The following is a 23,272-nucleotide window of genomic DNA, read 5'->3' as shown; positions in this document are numbered from 1 at the left end:
ATAATCTTTCTTATTTAGTTCAGATCTTCAGTTCTGCCAGTCCCAGGTATTCAAAAGGCATGAGCCAAACAACCAGAAGCATGTGATAAGATGAAGTATAATCAGATTTGAAAATAGTAGTGATTATTTTTATTTCTTCTGGGTTTTGAACTTTTATTGGCTAGGGTACGTTGTATTTCAGATTCCTCTGTTCAGCAGACAATTAGAAGCTTAATTTTAAAATGAAAGGGCAAACCTCAAGGCATTAGATGATTCCAGAAACGAGTGTAATAACAAAACTATTGCTAACACTAGTCGCGATCAAACTGTTACAGTGGGTAACTGCAGATCTTCATCGATGTCTTTGTTACATCTTTTCTCTTTTTCACTACAGCATTGTCTTGTACTAAAATAGACCCTCACTAGTTCATTCTTAATGGAGACCCACTGTCAGTTAATGGCATTAGTAAATTACTGAACAGTGGCCAAATCCCAATGGCCTTATTCCCAGAAATCTCTTAGGTTGACAGGATCTTTGTATGAGTAACTTCAGTGAATTTTGGCCCTGGGTGAAGACCATAAAAACACAAGCTCACAAAAGATCAATGGAAACAAAGGCCCCCCAAACTGACAGGGATTTCAGTAAATTACAAATCGTTAATCGATTGCAAATTGCGTATTTAAATAGCCAGCATTTTAGAGAACTGTGGGATCCAGATGACACGTTGCCTCCCTTAGGGAGCTTCATCCACATCATGAATCCAGTACAAGCAAAACCAGCTTAAAAGCCTCCTGCCATGGGCACTTGTTCCCACCTCCCCCTTTCTCACAGAGTTTGCACTGCCTGGCTGCTGCTAATTCAACTGTATATGTGTCCACACTCAGAGAAATTATCTGTTGGGCTTTCTAATAGACTTAAGAAAGAGAGAGAGTAAGAAAGAAAAAGAAAGAAAGAAAGGAAGAAAGGAAGGAAGAAAGAATTAAAAAAAAGGTCACTTCGCTCATCCTGTCAAAGACACATCAACACCAACAGTTGACTTGGCAGGATGGAGAAAGACTTCTCCATTGAGAAGACTGCACTGTGTTATGGGAGCAAAGAGCCAGGCAGGAATGCACCACGCAGGACTCTGTGGCACCAAGCACACTGGGAAGGGGCTAAAAAAGCAAAAAAACCCCCACAGTTCCCTGCAGTTCCCATGCCTCCCGGTGCTCAGGGAGTACCCATGCCCTGCTCAGGCCTGGTGGCTTGCTGCAGACCCAGCAGTCACCCAGGATCCTCCGAGGGCCACACGCAGCTTTCACCTCCCTCCAGGTGTGTTTTGAGGCCCACGCGTGAGGAGTTATATGACCTCCATGTGGATACATGCGTTGGCAGTCCCAGCTGCCAGGGAAGGCTGACGTGTCCCCGCGGGAGGGGGCAGCCCCTCCAACGCCCATTAGACAGGTCGCCTCACCAGGGTGGGACACAGGAGGCCCCGGAGAGCAGTCAGGCTGCTTGGAGGCTCAGATGGAGAGCAACCCGACAGATGCTGAGGTTACAGGCAGAAAAACAGCCCGTTTGGGGCCATGCTTAATTTTTTATTTTTAACAGCATGTACTTCTTTTTCTTCTTGCTAATAAACTGGGTTTAAGGTTGGTGTCCCTTGAGAGCCTGCAGTTCTTAAGCTTTTAGCTCTGGGATACAGATTGCCTTCTGCCACAAGCACCGCAGTAAATCCCACACCTCTAACCCTCAGTCACTAATGGGGCACAAATCCACGGTGCAGAACAACTTGAAACTCTTTATTTAGATTTCCTCTTGCAATGCCTTCTGTTCAGCTAAAATGGAGCCTTCTGAGGAATAAAGAAAAATTCTTTATAAAATAGAGGCAAAAGAAAGATACATACTAAGAAGCAAATTCTCAGAGATAATCTGACCAGGGTGGATAATTTGTGTCAGGGAGAGATTTAGCAGCTTGGTGGAAGTGGAATCAGAGTGATAAAAGAAACAGAGAGGTGGGAAATCTTTTCATTCTAACAGGTGAATAACTGAAATACTCATAACCACCCTATAGATGCATATCATAGTAGGCTGCAGAAAAATACGGCATATTCAGATGTAAATTATAGATTTATATGCTTCACTGATTGTTTCATAAGGTTAAATGGCAGATATTTAGATTTCAGCTGAATTCTACATATGTCTTGGGAAGGAATTTTTTTAGGCAAAAGGCATAAGATCTCACTGCCCTAATAATAGGAAAATGCATAGAAGTGGAATGTAGCTTGGCAGAGTGGCTGGCTTCAGCAGCAGGCAGGGCTTTCCAGCACTTTCACTTCACTTTCTGCAGTACAACGTGCTATGGTGCATTTCAGGGGTCGCCAGCACGTTCAGAACTGAAACCAGACGTAAGCACTGTTATCACCTACTAGAAACTGGAAATAGAAAATTCACCAAAATCTGTACTCTGCAGCTGTTTATGTTTTTCATTGCCCAGTGCTCATTTTATAGTATTGCTTGGCCTTTTCCTCGAACCCATAACTTAGACTTTCCAAAAAAAAGCAAGTTTTTTGCAATTCCGTCAAGAGTTTGTAGAGGAATTCTAGATTCCCTCATCTTTCCAATGGGAATCTGTCCCAGACATTGTTTTACTGAACCATAAAATTAGGACCATCTAGTAATGGTATGTTCAGACACCAGCTGGGAGGAGTGTGCAAGCTCTGCAGTGCATTTCAGCAGGTTCCCACCTGAGAGCCGCACATGTTCCTTGCACGCCACAGAGGGTGCAAACAGAAAGCAAACAAAAATGGGATATCCAGAAAGACCCAGACAAGCAAAAAGGGAATGCTTTTTGCATTGTGGCATAGTGGTTCCATGAACATATCCACTGATTACCCCCTCTTCTGGGCAGGCATCTCCTATTTTCGCACATGAATTTGTGCTCTAGTCTTTCACCTGAAACTACACTCAATGGTTAGCACCATGTTTATATTTACATCTCTGTGCCATAAACCCTAAAGGACTATAACATTACAAGAAATATTTGCCACACCATTGACAGCAGTAACTGAACGAAGAATTGCCAAGTGGGAAATCCAAATTTGCAAACTCAGTATTCTGGGCTGTGCGCCAAGACTGTCTGGGCGCTGCGGAGGTGACACATTCAGTCTCCTCACAGGGATGCCAATGTGCCAACTGCATCCCTGGCACAGCATCTCAACTCTTGACAAACTTATGGAGAAGAACTGCTACCAAGTCCAGAGGGAGATGCAAGCTGCTTTCTGAGCTTCCTTGGCAGCAACTCCATTTTCAAGTTGTGACTGTACTTTCTCCTATTTATGAGAACAGTTGTTTGTGATACACTATGGTCTCTGGTAAGATTTTGAAAAGTGCAAAAATGACAGCAGGACATTGGTTTCCAAGTATAAACTAGTAAAATCCAGAGTAATTTCATTTCCCTAAGAAAAAAATAATATAAATACTCATTTACTGCAGCCCAGATATCAGATGTTGCCGCCAGTGTGGGAGAATCCAAATCCATTTGTTAGCTGCCAAGAGAAAGACATGATCCTTAGAATATGAAGGTTGTAGCACTGATCTCTAAAGCTTCCCCTTTTCAAATCGTACTTCATACCTATTGTCTCACAGCTAAGCCTTTTTCCTGTCTGTCAGTAATTTTTCAAAGCAAAAGAAAAAAACTGAAAAATCCTCCGATCTTCCACAGGGCTGCATGACCTATAACTTGCAAAATCCATTAGAAGACAGCCTTTTAGTAACCAAATTGTGTCATTTACAACTGCACAGCAGCCAGAAAGAGCACCATAAATTACAATTCTGTCACTATAAGGGACAATGGAAAGGTGTGGGCAGGCTATCGCTTAAAGGTAGAAACCTAAGAGAGTGGTAGAATTTAATTTGAATATTTTTTCCTGAATTTACTTCATATAATAGCAAAATTGGTACTTACAGGTTAATTATTTTTTTGGCTGTATACAAAAGACTTAGTAAGACTATAGAAGACGGTCTGTTTTTAAGGTGTGGCACAATAAAAATACTGAATTCAAAGTTTTGGGGATTTTTTTTTCTTCTTTCTACATGAAGTAAAAAAGCCTGTAAAAATTTGCTTAGCATTTTTAGTTAAAAATTCTCGTATCATTTAATAATTCAGAAATAGGGTTCTTGATATTAATTTGAAAATTTATCTACTGTTGTGGCTCGAAAGATGGATGGAGCCTGGGAAACTGGTGAAATAATGTCATCATTGGGAGAAGAGCGAAGACTATCACTCGGATGCTGTGGTTTTATGGGGTTACTCTTTCTCTTTAAGAAGCAGTTAATTATTTGGAGAAAGGTTGTCTTGTTAAAAATTCTCAACAGTTGTTTTTTCCCTAAAGTCTAAAAACTAGCAGACTGCATCCCTGAGTACTTCCAATAGGTTTTGCAGGGAACCTAGATCCAGTATTCTTAAGGCTATTTCTAAAGGAAAAAAACAACCAAACAAACAATAAAACCCAAAGAAAAGCAATTCTGAGGTCTTTTTACAAGTGTCCTAACTTTCAAGTCCTGTTATATCATAAAGAAATTATAGAAAGAACAGAAGTCTAATCTGAAAAAATGCAGGCTACTTAAAGTATCTGTAAAATTATCTCAGAAAAAAACATTTCCGCTTTGTATTTCCACCAATCTGAAATGGGACAGTGAACCTAACTAGCTGAGCAATTGCTACTAGAAAAAACAAATACATAAGAGGAAATGCAGTTAACACAATATTTCACATATGTTAATGCTTACAGTTCCATCAGTGTCAGATTTATTTTCTACTTGATATACACCAAAGCTGGCACACAATTTTAACTGATGAGGTAATGTCATTTTTAATTTAAGGAGCCTTAAGCCGTCCACTTTAACTAGTGATATCATCTTTGCAGTTGTCTCACGGGGCTTCATGTAAACATAAGTAATGTGCCCTGGACGGTTTGGAGCAGAGTTGTTAAAAATGACATTGGTCATCATGAAGACATTTTTTTCCTTTGATCTCTTTAAAAACGTCAGGCACACTTTATTGTCCTGTCATTTTTACCTCTTCCTTGTATATTAATATGCTTGGAACATTTCAGTGAACATAACAGTAGAATAAAGGTCTAAACAAATTAATGGCAACATTTTAATGTCAGTCGTAGAAGGATAATGAAAAGTAAATGAGATTGTCTGGCTAACAGCAACTTGTTAAATAAAACAGCAGCACGGCTGAGACACAAAGACACAGGGGCGGAGAAAAGCCTTTCGCCCGAGTCCGAAAGAGGCCCAGGGCACAGCCCAGGCTCCAAATGCCACCACCTTTTAGGAGAAGATTAAACTGATTCTACAGAGTGTGGCTGCTCCTCCTTCTTGTCCGGGGTCGAGTGGAATCATCTGCTAATAAAACTTAAAAACAGACCTGTCTCCACACCTGCAGCTTCTGCCTCCCTGTGACTTTTATTCTCCTTTGTGTTCTCTTGGCAGGCTCTGTACACCCAGCTACTGGGCTCTCCTCAGCCTCTGAAACCAAATGCGTCAGACCAAGCCCCACGTGTAGGCATCTCTGGTGACAGGGCTGAGGAACCCTAACGTGACTGTCGCTCCCAGGCAGACTTTTGCTACCAATCATTATTGCATTATTATATGTTTTTCCTCATAAAGTCCTTAGGAAGGAAGCAAGTAACCAGGGGAGGATTTGGCCCAGCCTGTTCAGTAATCACATGCTGTACAAGTACGAACATTATAACGTGCACAACTTGATTCAAATACCTAAGCAAAGACAATTTGTAATGAAACTTGTTTTGTCTGAGAAAAAACAAGTGCTGTGACTGATGTGTAGATTCTGTGATTTGCTCCAAACTATTTGTCCAGCTAACAAGGAAAATAAGAGATTTTTCTGCCACTGATCTGAAACATGGTGGAGTTTTGAACAAAATCTAATGTTTAGGGATTTATTTATTATTCTGTGGACATATGTTTGGAGGACAGCATATGGAAATCAAAGTATTGTTCATAAAGAGCTCCAGCCAAAAAGACATTTTTGAATTCATAACAGAACTTCACAGTTTGAAAAGAATGCTATGCATTATGTATTGATAACAACACTACACAGACAAAGGAACACAATTTAATAATACAGAATTGTGCTCATGAGATTTCCTTTTTTTTTTGTTAATTGGTTACTTTAGCTGACATTGTCTGCAAGCATAATGGACACCATTCTTCCTAATAGTTCCATGTTGCCAGATGATGTCTACAGACATAATGTAGTCCATTTTAATTATTTCATTTTGCTTACATCTTTCAGCATAATGCATTTTCCAAGCAAGCTAGCATTTTTCTTGATTATCTATGTTGTGTTATGGTTTCTAAATTAATTAGGTCTCCTTCTTTCCCGGAAGTTAAAAGTTTCTTCCTTCCATTTATCTTCCAGGTATGATTATGTTGAAGTGATTGATGGAGATAATGCTGAAGGACGCTTATGGGGAAAGTACTGTGGAAAAATTGCTCCCCCTCCTTTAGTGTCTTCGGGGCCATATCTTTTTATTAAATTTGTTTCCGACTATGAGACACATGGAGCAGGATTTTCTATCCGTTATGAAGTTTTCAAAAGAGGTGAGAAACAATTCATTGTTATATAGCTTGTAACTTGTGATTTTTGCTTGCATCTAAAAGTACACCGTAATTCTTTGGAATGGGGGGAATGCATGAAAATACTTGGAAGAGAAAATTGTATTACCCTTGTCATTCCAAGGCAGGGCATGTATTCAATGGGTGTAAATCACTATGAATCCAGTGGGTCAGCTGCATCTGAGGATTGACTCCTCTGGGTGTAATGTGATAGTCTTCATCAGCTGGTTTTTTGGACCATCTTAAAACCATTAGCTTTCTTCCCCCCCCCCCAACCCCCCCTTTTTTTTTTTTTTTTGTGGTAATAATTACTGTATGATTTACAATGTTATTGCCTTAACAGCACTGTAACCTTCTGAGTCCCTGACTTATTTTGGTTAGTGTTTTGCTCTGCATTCCCAAGAGATGGCTATGGGCTCAGAAAGGACCAGAGTACACATGGGCAGCAGATGATGTTGCTGTTGCTTTCTTTCACAAGTCATGTTTGGGAGGTAAAGGAGAGAAGAAGCTCGCTCTGTTCACTGGCATGACCTGCTGGATTCTTGTGCCAGGAGTTCAGTGCTGGTGAGCACAGATAGCTGTATGGGGCACAGAGAAATCCCAGAGAAACAGACAGTCCAGGATTAACTAGATCTATAGACAGTCCCTCTTTGATAACTCTCTTTCTGAGTCAGTAGCTAGAAAGGCAGTAAGATCTTTTTTTTTGGCATACACCTTCCCTATAGCAGGTTGGAGATAAATAATTCATATATTCCATGCCTGGAGAATACAGGACCAAAACTCATAATATATAAAAAGACAATAAGCTTAACTTTATAGAAAAAAAACCCAACTTCAACATCAATGTTTAGGGCTATATTCACAAAAGCAGCTCAAAACTCCAAATTTCCAATGCACACCACTCCCAGACAGTGCCCCATTTTCAGAAGCAGTTCAAGTCCTTTTAACACACCTAAACCAGAGCCAGATTTTCAACTGCATTCAGCACACTTGCTTGGTGGCAGCTGGACTGTTAATGAGGAGAAGCACAGTAGTGAAGTCTCTTTTCTATTGCATGCTATTGCTGCTCTGCACAGTGCTAACTGGGGCCACAGACTTCTTGTTCACCATCTTCCCTGTCTGTAAATCCACTCTTGGCTCACAGAAATTCTTTTGCTGACCTTCAGGGTCACATTTTTTGAAAGAACTTAGCATCCAAATGACACCAAGCTTTCCTGAAAAAATATGTCTATTTATTTTCATGTCTTTAGGTGGCTAAACTCTTGAAACTGTGTCCTGACGTTTCTCAGTGCTTATGTATTCAGTACCATCTTTCGTAAAGAACAAGGATGAAACACAAGAAGAAGTGAAAGAATGACCTGTGAAACAATCTATATTAGCAACTGAGTGTTTTCAAGAAAAAAGCTTTTATTTATTTCCTAATAGTGTAGTGGCAACTCAGAGCTCTGACAGGAACATTGTGTATATTTCCTTGTGTGGTCATTTACATCTCTCAGTGATATACATTAACCATGTTAAGATGGCATTATGAATGTGATTTTACACACACAGAAGTCAAGAAACTCAAAATTATGGCTCCCAGAGCAACTTTAAGTCTAGTTCATTCCACATAAACTGTATATTAAGGCAGGAAAGTTATCACCAGGTACAGTGTTAGAAAATGCTGTGTGTACACAAAGGATGCAAGTTACAGTTGCCGTGGGAACACAGCCCTTTTTAACTTCTGAGTTAATGCATAGATGCTATTCCAAATTTACATTTTAATATTTGTACCTAATAAAGCTGACCAGTTCACCCTGTTACACAGGTGAAGCTCAGTTGCTTACACTAGACTAATATGCTTTGTTTTAGCATATTCACAACTCAGCTCATCATTTCCCAGGTGTGAGAAGTATTAAAATTATCCCAAGCCCAACGCCCTGTGGTGCTGAGTTGAAGGCTGAGCTGCATTCCAGCACACAGTATATTTTTTCCCATTGTTCCTGTGAGACCATCCTTACTTTTTTAAAAGAAAAACTGCATTATGCTACCTGTGTCCTAAGCTGAATTCTAAACCTGATGCTTAAAATGCTGCACACCATGGAAATTGTAAGGAGAGACCAGCACACATAATGACTCTGATAAATGAAGTATGGGCTTTGAGAGTAGGAGCTGCCTTTACTTCTCATTCAGCTCCTTAGTCAGAAAGACACTGAAGAAGTTGAATTCCAGACTAAAACATGAAATGCATATTGCCCAACATTTAGCCCATCTGAAATGTTCATCATTTTGGCTTCGACAGCCAGCCTATCTTAGGATGGATGAGTAGCCTATTCACTGGAAGAGGATCTACATGGTTCACATTCAACATTCCTAACTTTAGTCAACTAAATGGTGTAAAGTGAAAGAAAAGACAGTGTCAACCAAGAAGGCAAATGATTTTCTGGCTCAGTGACACCTACAGAGAGCAAATGAAATTATATATATATTCCCAATGTCAACTCTTTCTCTTCCTTTGCTCTCTCTATTGCCTCCTCTGTCTCTCTTTCCTTCAGCTCATATCTCTTCACATGTAGATATGAGATGCATACATGAGTTTCTCCACTTCAGAAGTATCTATTCTGTCAGGTCTCTGCTAGAACCTTTTCTGCCAGTTTTCCATGAAGATCACCCCATGGACCTCCTCATAACCTCAGTATTGATTTAATTCCTGGAGCTTCTTCACAGTGTCAATAAAGGGTCAGAATCTGTGGAGGGTATTTTAGTGAGGCAGCTTTTCTGAAAACAGTTTTTGTTTCTTGCACCAGATTGACTTGAACGTGTTTAAAATAAAGCAAGCTGGTATTGAGATACCATGTGTGAGTGTAAGGAGCCTGACGATCGTGCACTCACAGAGCCAGGATCTGGCTGTATTTAATAAAGCAGTAATGATCCTGGCTTACATTTTATATTGCATCTTTTATTGGATTCCAAGAGGAGCACAGAGCACTTTATGCTATGAATGGCATAGCAAAGCTATTTTATCCTGGAACAGCAGCTACTGGTGGGAGTGAGGAGCAACAACCAGAATATAACCCTCCCATACATGACAAGGAGACAAGGGAATGACAGGGAGAGAAGAAAAATATCCGACTAATGTGTAAGGGGGCGATTTAATTATAGGCAAAATGTAATTTCCCAAATTGGAATGGGTCAGGTTACGTGAGCATTAATATCTACATCTTCCAAAATATGCCATGAAGTGTTCTGAATATTGATATGATAGCTCAAGCATTTCCTATCAGTGTCTGTTGAAGGACAAAAATACCTGAACTGATTAAATTCAGTCAGACCTCTCTCTTGCATGCTGAATTTAGCTGGGATGTGGCCAGACCTGTGGGGGGTAATAATGTTTGGCACATTAACAAGGAAAACATTTTCTATGGTGAAATAAGAGTATTCATATATACAACAAGCCAGACTGTTTTCCTTCAATGATCTGTGTTAAGCATTGGAAATCCTCTAAGGCTCCTGACTACAGTCTCTAAGGATGCTGGGTATCCTCATCCAAATTGAAACCTCGTACACACTCATCCTCCAACACAGACCTGCCTGTTGCAACCAAAGTGTGTTGCCTGTGTCTTTACTCCATGTCCAAAGACCTTCATCTGAGTCATCCTACTCAAACTCCCCAGGTCAGCTGCTACCTACCAATGGCCCAAATCCTGTAAAATACTTTCCATTAAATTCAGAATGTCAAAAGTCAGAGAGGGTTACCTATGCTGACCTTGTGGGAGGATGTGTGGGCAGTGCCTGCGGCTGACTTCTGAGCACACCTGCAGATGTGGGATCCACAGAGAGGATTCCTGAGGGACCTAAATAAAGGAGAAATGCGATCTGTCAACAAAAGAGGGACTCCAGTTTTAGTCCCCTGTATTCACAAAGGCAAATCCAGTGATCTGGCCTCTTATATCCTTGCATCGTTACTGCCACTCTCCTGCTCCGCCAAGAGCCCTGTTTGGAGCATCCCATTATGCCATGGTGGGGACATCGGGGAAAGCTGGTGTGTCAACATTGACATTAGGTGACTTCTAGCAACACTGCCTGTAATCACACAGTTTATCATGCCTGCACTAACAGCAACATTTTACTGGTGCACCTGTGTCAACACCACTCAGAATGAGTCACTCACCCTTGGTACATGTACGAATTACCTTTCACATTTAGTTTGTCAAGGAGGCATAGGTCACATCTGGCAGAGTTACTGAGTCAGTGCTCCAGGAATCTGAAACCACTACTCCCTCTACTGAATTCACTCACCCGCTTTTGTAAAAAATTCTATTTCACCAATAAAAGCCTGTCAGCCGTAAGATTTAAAGATTTGAGCTTGAAGGGGCTATAATTATTTCTCTAGGGCTCTGTCGAGATTTCTGCAGCTTAGACTTTCATTGTTCCCACATGACTTTGTATTTGTCATAATTTTTTCTAGAGCTGGTACAAGTTTTCATATTGTTCCATACAAATTGAAAATTGGAGATCAGACAGTATATGCGAATTGCGTTTAAAACCTGACTATCAATAATAGGAACAAGCTGGCTGAATGATTAATGCAGCGATTAAAATGAGGTGTTTCATTGAAAAGCCACCTTTGCTGCTGGAGAGACAATACAACCTAATTTGTTTTCCAGCTAACTACTTTGCTTAGTAGCACAGTGTTAACCCAGGTGATTTTTCTCTTTCTCTTACAGGACCTGAATGTTCCAGAAACTTTACTGCATCAAGTGGAGTGATAAAGTCCCCCGGATTCCCTGAAAAATATCCCAATAGCCTTGAATGCACTTATATTATCTTTGCACCAAAGATGTCAGAGATTATACTGGAATTTGAAAGCTTTGAGCTAGAACCTGATTCAAATACTCCAGGGGGAGCATTCTGTCGCTACGACCGGTTGGAAATCTGGGATGGATTCCCTGATGGTAAGAGAAAAATGGACTGTGAAACGCATAACCATTACTCTGTAGTGGGCTGCAGAAGGCATATTCTCATTTTTTTAAATGTCATAGTACAGAGGTCCTTGCTTGATTTATATGAAATGAGTTGAATTAAAGAGAAATGGGGAAAATGCTCTGTAAATTCACTCAGTAAAGCATATCACAGTGTGAATGATTTTTTTATGAAATATGTTTAATTTTGAACAGTTGGCTTGGGGGAAACCTCTGTTTTTAGAGGGAATATGTGATGGACCTCCTATGCTAAAATAAATTAAATATGAAGCCTCATAATCGGTCCCCAAACTTTCACAGCTAACACATTGTGCAGAAATTTCCAACCACTTGTGCAAACTGGACTTCAGGTACGAACCCTCCAGCTTGTGGAGGAACCGGGTTACAGACCAGCAGTCAAAGCAGAGAATTTCTTTGCCAGAGAAAACGTGGTGTCCATACAATTGAAATCATAGTGACTAAATGATTACCCAGGTCAGTAAACAGTCACTGAGTTATTCATTCCAGGTAGCTTTGGTGATTGAGCTCTGGTGTCTCTTCCAGCAGTATAAGCAAATCCAAATGTTTTATCTTAATTTGTTCATTTATAATCTCTGATTAGCTGGGTACATATGTCAGGGTGGGTGTGTTGGGTACCCTTCTGGAGCTTACTTCTCTGCCATCTCAGTAATTTTCCACTTAGCTGTTGACCACACTTGACCTTGTGCAAATTCGCTAAGTGCATAGCTAGATATTAGCTAAGCCCATAGAGCCAGTGAGCCCTCATTTCACCCTCTGCCCAATCTCATATCCGTGTTTTACACTAAGACTGATGAACAAAATAGCTGCATGATTTCTCTACTTTTTTCATATATGGCAATGGGTCCGCAAGATCCAAGTTCCCTCTGGGGAGGGCAGCCATGTACCAGTTCTCTAAAGACCCCAGCTTGATAGGCTGCAGCTCCAGCCTAAAAGGGACTGTTCAAGCTGAACACCTAACCTTACAGTGCCCAAATGCCTATATGAATTCTGCAAACAGCTATGTAAAACTGATTGTTTGTGATGCCTTTTTCACTGTTTCTATGTATGGCACAAGCTGATGAAGAGAAGCATCTTGAAGCTGTCCTTTTTCTTCTTAATTTTGTAACTTGTAGCAAAACTCAACGACTGAAGATTTATGTTGTTTGTGTTGGGCACTAATTACAGCTATTTCAGTTTTCCACTGATGTGATAACCCACATTAATAGATATTTTCTTTGCTCTTATGAACAGCAGTGGCAGTTTCTACAAACTGTTAATCCTACATTAATATTTCATTTAAATGAAAACATGTAACTTAAGGAACATATTTTAATAACACATTTAAACTTGCCTTTTTTCCTGGATAAATCCCCAATATAATTTTAATTAAAGCTTTTATTGATGATGCTGTAAATAGGTATGTGCTTTTTAATGTATATTTGTTTTTCCTTTTTGTTTTATGCTTAATGGGTTTATCATGACTCTTTTCAATACACTCCAATAAATAGTGAAGAAAGAGCCATAACAGTAGCTGAAAGACTATTTAGTATTTAATGCCTCAGTTAGGAAAACAGTATTGTAACACTACAATAATGATGTCTGGAACATTTAATAATAGGTTTATTTGTACATAGGCCAAATCTGTCCAAGCTGAATTCCTGTAGAACTTGCATTCAAACGGACATGTGAAAAGATGATCCAATCCATCAATTTATGTGTAATATTACCAAAAAGAAATGCATTATTGTTAGTGTCAGAGGGTTTCAAAGCGGTAATTTCCTGGTTCAAGAAAGTGACTGAGCCATACTGAAGAGCAATTAACAACAGGCATTATCAGCCTTCCAATTCCCTCACAAACTGTCTAAACCCAAAATGATCCTGACATCCAATAGGAGTGTTTACATGTTTGTAAATATTCAACTGAATTTGTAGACTAGAAAGAAATGTTTTCTTAGATACAAACTGTTGGAGGTTGCGGCAGTTGTAGGGAAATGTTTGGTGCGTCATTTCACTGTAGGACGATCCTTAGCCAGCAGTCAGTCTCTCTTGGTTAACGTAACACTACAAAGGCAGAGAGAATGTGATTGCTTCTCTATAAATGCATCACAGGATGAGTGCCTGGGAGGGAGAAGAATTATTTCAACCAGAGAGCAAAGCTGACACAGGAAACCACTGGTATGACCTGGCCATAAACTGAAGATAGAAATTAAAAGTTTCTAGATATCAAAAAGAGAGTATCCAGATAATCTTGGGGGAAAAAAGAGGAAGGAAAAAAAAAAAAGAGAGAGAAAGGAAGGCAAAATAAATCTAACTTGCATCCACATGGAAGTAGTTAATTTTTGAAAAATATTAGACAGTATGGTTGCCTTTCATGAAGGGAGGCTCACCCAGAGTGAGTCTTTCAGCCATTTGTCTATTTCCCTTTAGTCCGTGAAAAAATATTCTAAAGCTACATCTACACTATTAACTAAAACAGGGCCAAGGAGTGCTTGTGTGTACTTAATTGCTGGCATACTCCCTCACACTATTTTAGCCCACGTCGGTTTGCCCTTTCCCAAGCAACTCCTAAGCGGGGTTTGGAGGACAGCGAAAGCCGGAGGTCACTCCCAAAAGGCACGTTGGACACAGCCATCTTGCTTCAGAGGGAAGAGCCCTATGGGAGCGAGGTGTGTCACACTGTTAGTCTGGTCCCAGGAACAGTCCCTGACCACTGGCTGCAGGTCCAGACGCTGGTCCCTGGCCTGCTCTACTTAGTGATATAGACATAGCTGTAAAAAAGGAAGCTATTTTGCTTTGTTACACTGCATTGCTGCTCACATGCCCAGTAATGTTAGAGGTTAAAACCGCCATTGCACCGCACTCAAAAACATGAAGTAGAAGGATTTTTTAGATGTTTAGAAAAAATGTATATCCTTCAGTTCAAATCCCTTGCTCACCAGCATGATGGCAGTTCTTTAATAGGACGCAGAGACCAGTTCGATGGAAAATAGTTGTGGCCGCAACCAGGGCAGAATTAGATGGACAGCCCCCTGAATATGCTGCCCTCACCCAACTCTGGAAACCAGGCATCAACATTTGAGCCAGGCAGGCACTGTCAGTCAATCTGTTCTCAGCAGGGAACAGCACCCCACTCTGATCTGTCGCAGACACCTACTTTAGGGTGCAGTTAATGGACCTCTGGAGATTCTAATCTCATTGACTGTACGGGGAGCTATGGATCACTAACTCAGACGGAAACTTTAGATACCTAAGTCAGAGCAGATGAAACCCAACATAAGTGGAAAATGTTTTCACTGTAGAATTTGATCAGCTATAGTCACTAGAGATCAGCAGGAAATGAATATGCTGTTTTCTACAGTTGTGATTTTTTTTTCCTTACTTCCTCAAAAAAGCAAAACAAAAAGAGAAATGTTCTCTTAAACAAATTTTCACAATGATGTTTAAAAGGATATGTCAAAATCAGTATGCTTCCATTTACATTTTCCTTCTATGTAATTGCCGTTTTTTCTGATGGAAAACAATTTTCTGTTAGACAATTTGCCAGCAACTGTAACAGTCATTCACAAAGACGTTAATCGTGAAATGCTCTGTCACAATCATGGAGCCCTCAGCCTACCTGGTTGTCCTTTTAGTGGATTGAATCTGGCAAGTGCTGAGTACTTGTGTCTTGATTCTGCAAAACATGTGCTTATCCTTGAAGCATGTGAGCAGTTAGATTGACTTCAAAAAGAATTCACCAAGGACACTTATGGATCTGAAGTTAAACACTGTTGTAAGTGTTTTGCTGGTTCAGGAGGGGAATGGTAGGCATTCAGGAATGCCTCAAACCTGGCATTTTGTTTCTGCATAACTGCATGCCAAGGGCACCCTTTGGTCTCTTTAAAACAAAGCAATAAGTGAAACAAAACCTGTTGGAGAATATTTGGGAACTATAGGTGTACTTTACAAATATTGTGTAGAAAATGGACCATGGTTTGAAGGAGATAACAGGTAGAGTTAGAGCAGGAGAGTGAGTAGATCACAGAATAGAAATATGTGATTTTGCATGAATAAACTAGACTCCAAAAATATCTTTGCCCAAGGCACAAATATACCTCAGCCTGCCTCGGCTGAGGAAAGTCCATTGATGATTTTGAAGAAAAATAGCCCACTCAAAACGAGGACTAGCTTAAGTGATGAATTGCACGTATTCATCATGCAGCTCTCTTTGAAGCTCTATAGACTGTGTACTAGGGGCTCAAAAGTAATTTAAAAAAGTTTACATATGGCTTGAGAACCACAGGCTAAGCATTGCTGCTTCGGTCAATACCACAAGAGCTTCCACTAAATTACAGAGCAAAACAAAATGCTTTACTTCAGTCTTTAACATCAGTGCAAATGAAGGTTGCTATTAATCTAAGTGTGTTTCTCCTCTGTTGTGGTTGCTTTCTACACTCTTGTGAGAAGCTATTAAGACACAAGAGCATACACAATCTTAGTGTAGGTTAATAGTGGACTGTGAGGATGGGATTCATTTTTCAGTTCTTTTCTCTTTAGCATCCTAAATTGTGTGCAAATGTTTTGTCAATAGAAATCATACTGCTGTGAAAATACTGTCCACAGCACACCAGCATATTTTTAAAGACCAGCTTTAAAATTTAGTAAAATGGCTAGTTAACATGACATTTCTTTTAATATTTTAGAAGTCTGATATAACATATTTCCTTGCCTGTGTTTTGTTGGGGTTTTTTTAACTGAATTCCAAAAGCTAAGATTTCAAATGGATGGGCAAATGTGTATTTCAAAAAGTCTCAAAATTTCCTGATACGGATAATCTTTGTCCAGAAGGGCAAACACTAGAAAAGAAAAGATTTAATAAGGATAAGGTTTCTATTTAGTCTTAAATCACCAGCCATATTCTGTGTGTTCCGCAATCAGATCTGTAAACCTTCAAACATACATACTAAGAATAATCAAGGATTTAGTCAAGTTCTAAAATTAGATTCTGCATTTTGGGAAAAGCTGGCAAAACAGGTTTCTTAGTTGCCCCTCCATCTTTTAAGCTGAAAGTTACCCAGTTTTCCACTATATCATACTATGCCGGCGGAAAGAGGAGCCAAGGTCCCAGAAATAGCTACAGCATGGGCAGTCAAACGAAATAGCTGGCTCACTGAAATGTCTTTGTTCTGTGGGTAATGTAGAAGTGTCCTTCACTGAGGACATTTCCAAGTGACTTATATTTGGAGTCGGCCTTCCTGGAGGATGCTGACAAAGCAACATGATGGTCTACAGGTAGAGGTTGCAAAGAGCTTTCTGGACCTAATGACTTTTCAGCACCTGCTGCCCTAAAATTCCCATTTGGAACTGTATATGGTCTATTATGAAAGCCCATCTCGGTTCGTAAGGAAGGGTCAGGAAGATGGTAAAAAAAAAAAAGCAGTAGCATCGTCTACCTAAGCAGACAGCAGTATCATCCCCTGAATGATTGCTCAGATGGTGTTCCCCACACAGCATTTATTTGATGTGGTGACACCTGAAACATTTGATAACTTATTGTTGTTCAACAGTTTTCAAGACTTGAATGGAAAAAAGGAGAACTTTATGCTAGCTATTTATGCAAGAAGAACAAGAATCTCTATTTCATCCAACTCTGCTTAGATCAATACCATATTAGCTCAGTAGGCGAAGGTTTACATGTTGTGCAAAAGAATTCAATACCTCTTTGTGTCATATTCTGCAAGTTTTTGGCTCTTGCATCTACATAGCTAGCAAAGGGAACAGTACTGTGACAGCAGGGCCAATCTGTAGAAGACTGAAATGCAGAATCACTAAATATGTCTTAAAAATTATAAACCAGTGAGTCATGGGGAATCTTAAAGCCTGTCTGCTTTAAACAAAGTTCTCTTCTGTTTGTCATTTCAAAGAGGCTTCCCTACAGGAAATGGGAGGAGGGAGGCTCAGAGTGCCATAACATGGTGGCCTTATCCTCCTTATTTTCTTGCAGTTCAGAGCAGCATCAAGACCTATAATGTTGAAAGCCATCATGGGAAAGAGCAGGATCAGAGCTGTTTGCACATAGAAAATGCAAAAGCAAAAAAACCCCAAATACCACCACCAAATCTGCAGCATTTGGAGTGGAGGCATTATTTTGTAGTTTTAAAAAGCCACTAATGGTAACAGGCTAAAACAACTTTCTCACTCCAAATAATAAAACTGTAAAGCTCTAATGTTTTCTAGTATGAGGAAGAATTCAACTCATATCCTCTGTAGGGTGTTTCATTCTATCAATAATGTATTGAACAATCCTGGTGGAAAGGGGCTGAACTGGCAGGTATTTTAAATGCCATGGGATTGCCAAGGCAACTGAAGACTAACTATGGCCAGAATATGGATAGAAAAGCACATGCTGGCAGCAAGAGCTATAACATCTGAGCCCCATCTTTCTGGCAACTCTAGGGCCTTACAGAAATGTGTAGCTTACATAATAAAGTTATTCCAAGCTGGAACTGTTTTACTTGCTGGAAAATGCCAATAAATGACTACAAAATTATGTTAGCTAAGGATTTTCTTTGAACTGTGAATAATTAGGATATATAAACATATTCTATTTTAAACTGAAAGTGAAATGGACTTCCTAAAGAAATGACAAGGTGTTAATTTAATCCTGGAAAGCCAGTGGTGTAAGCATTAGAATGACATCTTATGATTATTTTCATGATTGACTCCATGGATGGTTTTCAGCATTATCTTTTCATATTGTTTGTAAGCACAGACATACCACTATTCAACAACCTAGGGACCTATCTGTAGGGAATGCTCAAGTGCTAGAAGGCCACATATGTTGGTTGCAAATTGAGTAGCTTAATTAAGGAAAAAGATTATCTCACTGCGCAGGAAATCCAGAAAAAAAATCAGGAATTGGTTTATACATTATTAACACTGAGAGAGATCATGTATGTGTGTATGTGTGTGTGTTCTGTGACTGGAGATATACTTAAGAAATCCTTGCTCTTTTGAAAGGATTAAGATATTCCTCTTGAATTCTTTTACAGTATTCTTTAATATCGAGCATATGGGCAAAAGATCTGTGAGGGTGTGCTGAAAGGCTAAATAGGAGGGCATAAAGAGTCATTGGTCATAGTCTCAACATGAGTGCAAAAATGTTTTTCTAAGTTCACTATATAATTAACAGATTATTTGCAGTATTGAGCTTAAAACCTGGAAGGTGCTGTTTGAACTTCTATTCCCAGAGCATCTTGTAGACTGCGTCGGCAAATCAGGCCATTCAGATGTCTTGTCATAAAATAGGTGCTTCAATCACACTTTGGAAAATACTTCTGGTGTTTTGTACATATAATTTTGTGCATTGTTGCCCTCTCTGCACACTTGAAAGGACACTTTTTAAAATCCTGGTTCTTTACATTTTCAGAGGTTTATGGAGTGCTATCTGGAACATTTTAGAAGTAGGATTACTGGCTTAGGATAAGCAATTTATTGTTCACCACTAAGTTATTGATGAGATTGTGATTTTGAACTGTTGTAGAGGTTCACTATTTGCTGCTGAGGGACTCTCTTCAGAAGGCTATTTTAGTGGCATCTATTGTTGTAGTAGAACTGGTAGTTTACTATTATATCCTGTCTCTTTGCAGTTGGCCCGCACATAGGGCGTTATTGTGGGCAGAACAACCCAGGACGTGTCCGGTCTTCAACAGGGATCCTTTCAATGGTATTTTACACTGACAGTGCAATAGCAAAAGAGGGATTCTCAGCAAACTACAGTGTGTCGCAGAGCAGTGTATCAGAAGGTCAGTATTTATCTATACTGCAGAGCTTCTTGGAAAATATCCTCTGTTATGTCTTCTTGCACACCAGGTGTTGCATAAAACTTTAAAGAAACCTTAAATAAATAAGATGGTGGGGAAGGATTGGTTCTGTCTTGCTTTTTTCTTTTTTTTTTTTTTTAAAGAACAGCTGCCCTTTGAAAAGCAGTGCAAGAAACAGAATTCTCCTTACAGTTTTATTCCACATTATTGCCAGGAAGTTCGGGTAATTATTGTGCAAAACTGTGCTGACCAAGGAAACGCAGGAATACAGAGCAATTGAACACTTGCATTAAAACAATGAAACATGAACAATGAATGCACTATCCCAAGCCTTCTTTTATTACATGGAATAAGCTTTGATGATCGATTTGTTGAATAAAAAGAACCCATTTAATACATGTGCTCTTGTTAAACCATTTCATAAGCTATCTAAGCTTTGTTCTCCATCTCGTATTTTTTTCCCAGTTGCCTCATTTTCATGCTTACCCTTTGGATGGAGAATGAAATGAAGTGAGGGAGATGCAGGAAAATAACAGGCTGTGTTACACTATGTCCTTGCAGATTTCCTTGCTTTCCTCAATGATAAAACACACACTTTAAATCATACTCTCTCTCCTTTCCACAACTTATTGAGTTTTGAGCAGATTTATCCAGATTTGATGTGCTTGTTTAAAAGGAACAAAAAAAAAATGAGTAAACTGAAATTATGTCCATTACTCCCCACCTCTCTTCCTACCCTTGCCTCTTTAATAGCTTTCTTGTACATGCATAACCAGTAAGAGGGAATGGCACGTACCCAGCCTCTGTGGATGGGAAGCACTCTCCTCTGTCTCTGTCAGACTGTATCTCCAGCTAGTTTGGCTTCTCCTTATGTAGGTGCTGTTCCTACCCTGTCATTAGCTAGCACAGGCAACTTGGGTCCCCATGTTCATCTCCTCCACAGTTATCTCTACCTGGGCTGTAGAGGCATCATCACACTGGAGCCAGAATTAATAATATCTGCTATGCTGGGATGTCTTCAGCTCTTTTAAACACAGGACAACAGAACAGGAAAAGTTAGTGTGTGTGAAAACCCTTTTGGATGATAAGAGGAAACATTTTCTATGATTCAGGCCTAGACAGAGGAGTGATTCTTCTCATTTAATTTCAGCCACCCTTGCTCTTTGTGTTTTCAGTACAGAGAGGGTCACCTCCAGAAGACAACTCAGCCTCCATATCTCAGCCATGTAAGATGCCCCCAGGAGGTACTTGTCCCTCTCAGCAGACCACAGGGAAAGCCCGCATGTCTAGATCAAACTGGACACCTACTTTTTAGATATTTTAATATGATTCCCACCTACTATGTCTTGCATTCTTTGTAGTGGCTTAGGGCTCTCCTTCTGATTCCAAGCAGAAGTTAATTTACTTTGAGTCTTACCCTAATGTAGTTCAGCTTCAGTACTTCACCCAAGGCCCCTAATAAGTTGAAGCAACACAGAAACGGGGGAAAGGGTGGTACACCGCAGGAAATGCAGTTTGGCAGCAAGTTTGATAATTCAGTTATGGGCACCCTAACTACAACTCCTGTGAGGTACTGTGAGAGCATTTCTGAATAGAAGTTTCTGGATCCCAGATAAAAGATTTAAACTTTTTTTTTTCAGAATATTTTAATTTTCATTGAAAAATCAGAACTTTGCTTATTAAAAGCTCAGGACCCACCCCTCTGTTAGAGATACGTCAGCTCCAGAGAAGGTATGATAAAAAGGAGTGTGTACTCATATGTCAGGGCCTCCACTTCACACACTGGTATTTTAATTTAAACTGCTAATGAAGGAATGAATTATATGTATATACTATGAAGTCTTTGCACAGAACCATAAGCACATGTTGTTTTCTCCTGCCCTTGCAATGGGGTTGGTAAACTTCTGACAAGGGGATGCATGAGCATCTGGGTGTGAGGATCCGTCTAAAGCCACCGGCCTTTCTTGCTTTGGTGGGGGTTGGAGCCTTTATTTTTGAAGAGTGAAGGAAGAATTTAGTCTCCATGCCCTATCATGCTTTGAACTCAATACAGTGACTAGGACGTCAATTGATTCTAAATTACCTAGGTAATTTTTGTGTCAACAAAAAGAGATTGAATGAAAATGATCAACTCATTTAAAATACAGCATGTTATGGAAGAGGTGGTAATTCCCTTAGGTCAATAATCTTCTGGCCTGGATTCAAATTTTGTTGATCTGTTTCTTTCCAGTGTCCAGGATGCAAAGAGGATGCCTGGAATTTTAATAATATTTTTAAAACATTTTATAGTTTTTGTACTGGAGTAAATAGTTTTAAAATAAAATTATTTTATACAGTCATCTGGTTTGTCTTTCCTGGCTTTGTGCATAATTATGAGTTGAACATACGTTGTTTTATATTATGAATCCACAGAAGTGCCTGTGCTACCCTAGAAAAGAGAATTCTATTGTCCTATATTAAAATGGCTACAACGCTGGGCTAAAAATATTTGTATAGCATTATTATTGCAGGAATTGCCATGGCAACTCAAATGACAGTATTAAGAATGACACCATAAGCCCAGTACTGCCTCACTTAAAGTTGCTAAAGAATTCAAAGTCACATAAAAATAAATTCTTTAGATATTCATATTCAAAGCAGGAAAACGTTCTTATTATTCAAAGTCTAAATCAAAAAGCTGACCATAATAATGATGGTAATTTATTTTTCTTCAGATTTCCAGTGCATGGAACCACTGGGCATGGAGTCAGGAGAAATTCACTCTGATCAAATAACTGTCTCCTCCCAGTACAGCGCTATCTGGTCTTCAGAAAGGTCCCGGCTAAATTACCCTGAGAATGGATGGACCCCAGGGGAAGATTCTATCAGAGAATGGATACAGGTAAAAAGATAATGTTTTAGAGATATTATTAATAATACTCTGTGGAGTTTATTGAATGTGGAGAATGCAAAAGAAAGAAAAAAAAAACCCACAGTAAAGTACTTCTACATAATCTATGAATCACTGCAAGTGAATAGCTCACATTCCCTATTAGGCACACAAAAAAAGACTGACTCCCAAAGGTATAAAAAAAGAAAAGGTCAGGAAGATTAATTCTTCTGCTTCCCACGTCTATTGTTTTTTCAGTCTTCTGGGCACAAATAACAGAGATTTTGGTTTAGTGGAAAAGTCAATATTAGTTTAACATGCACTTAAAGTGGAATGTCCCAGTAAACTGAGCATGTGCTATGTCTCTAGCTGATTACAGTTAAGCATTAATACAGGATGGTGTTTTCATGCACTCAGATTTCACCTCAGAAGACCTATGTCCATTCTAGAATAAGTCACACATGAACTAAGTTCAGTGGTCTCTGTCTAGTGGCTATTCTTCCACATCCTTAAACACAACATTCATTAGCAAGATTGGCTGCCTCAGCTTTGCTCTGTTAATACAGGAGAAATCGTGCAAACATTTGTTGCCACAAAGAGACTCCTTGAGGTCAGTCAGTCTACTTGGGCTTGTTGCTTGCTATTTCTTATCAGGTCCATAGCTTAATGGTGCATGTTTCCTGAGCAGGTTATAATTATTCATATGAATTCCTGTATACAAATAACCTATACTAGCAGGCAAGTATTAATATCATTAGGTGAAAAAACCACTGATTTATCTTAATTGTCGGTTGACTTACACTTCTTAGTTGTAACCTGGATTCTATTTCTGTTGGCAAAAGCTAAGAGAAAGGCTTGCGCATATTAGATCAATATTACTTCGACATATTAGATCAATATTACTAATATTGAAAACTTGTTCTTATATTTGAAAGATTCCTCCTGCTTCTGTTGTTTTCTATAAGAAATTACTAACTGACATATAAAAACAATGCCTTATTAGCCGTCCATACGAATGTTCACATTGGTGTTT

General features: G+C 39.4%; 1 protein-coding gene across 3 annotated transcripts in view; it reads left to right on the top strand.

Moving 5' to 3' along the window:
* The window catches only part of NRP1 (neuropilin 1), a 114,230-nt gene that overhangs the window by 40,943 nt on the left and 50,015 nt on the right, over positions 1-23,272 (top strand). For all 3 annotated transcript variants that reach the window (XM_010585268.1, XM_010585259.1, XM_010585250.1), the window contains exons 3-6: positions 6,411-6,592; positions 11,314-11,541; positions 19,197-19,352; positions 22,085-22,251. In XM_010585268.1, coding sequence (XP_010583570.1) covers positions 6,411-6,592; positions 11,314-11,541; positions 19,197-19,352; positions 22,085-22,251 — 733 coding nt within the window. The remainder of the gene's footprint in view (positions 1-6,410; positions 6,593-11,313; positions 11,542-19,196; positions 19,353-22,084; positions 22,252-23,272) is intronic.

Source organism: Haliaeetus leucocephalus, unplaced genomic scaffold (genome assembly GCF_000737465.1).
Source record: "Haliaeetus leucocephalus isolate CR32 unplaced genomic scaffold, Haliaeetus_leucocephalus-4.0 Scaffold0, whole genome shotgun sequence".
Lineage (NCBI taxonomy): Eukaryota > Metazoa > Chordata > Aves > Accipitriformes > Accipitridae > Haliaeetus > Haliaeetus leucocephalus.
Note: the sequence above shows the minus strand (reverse complement) of the source record. Positions and strands in the feature narration are given on the sequence as shown.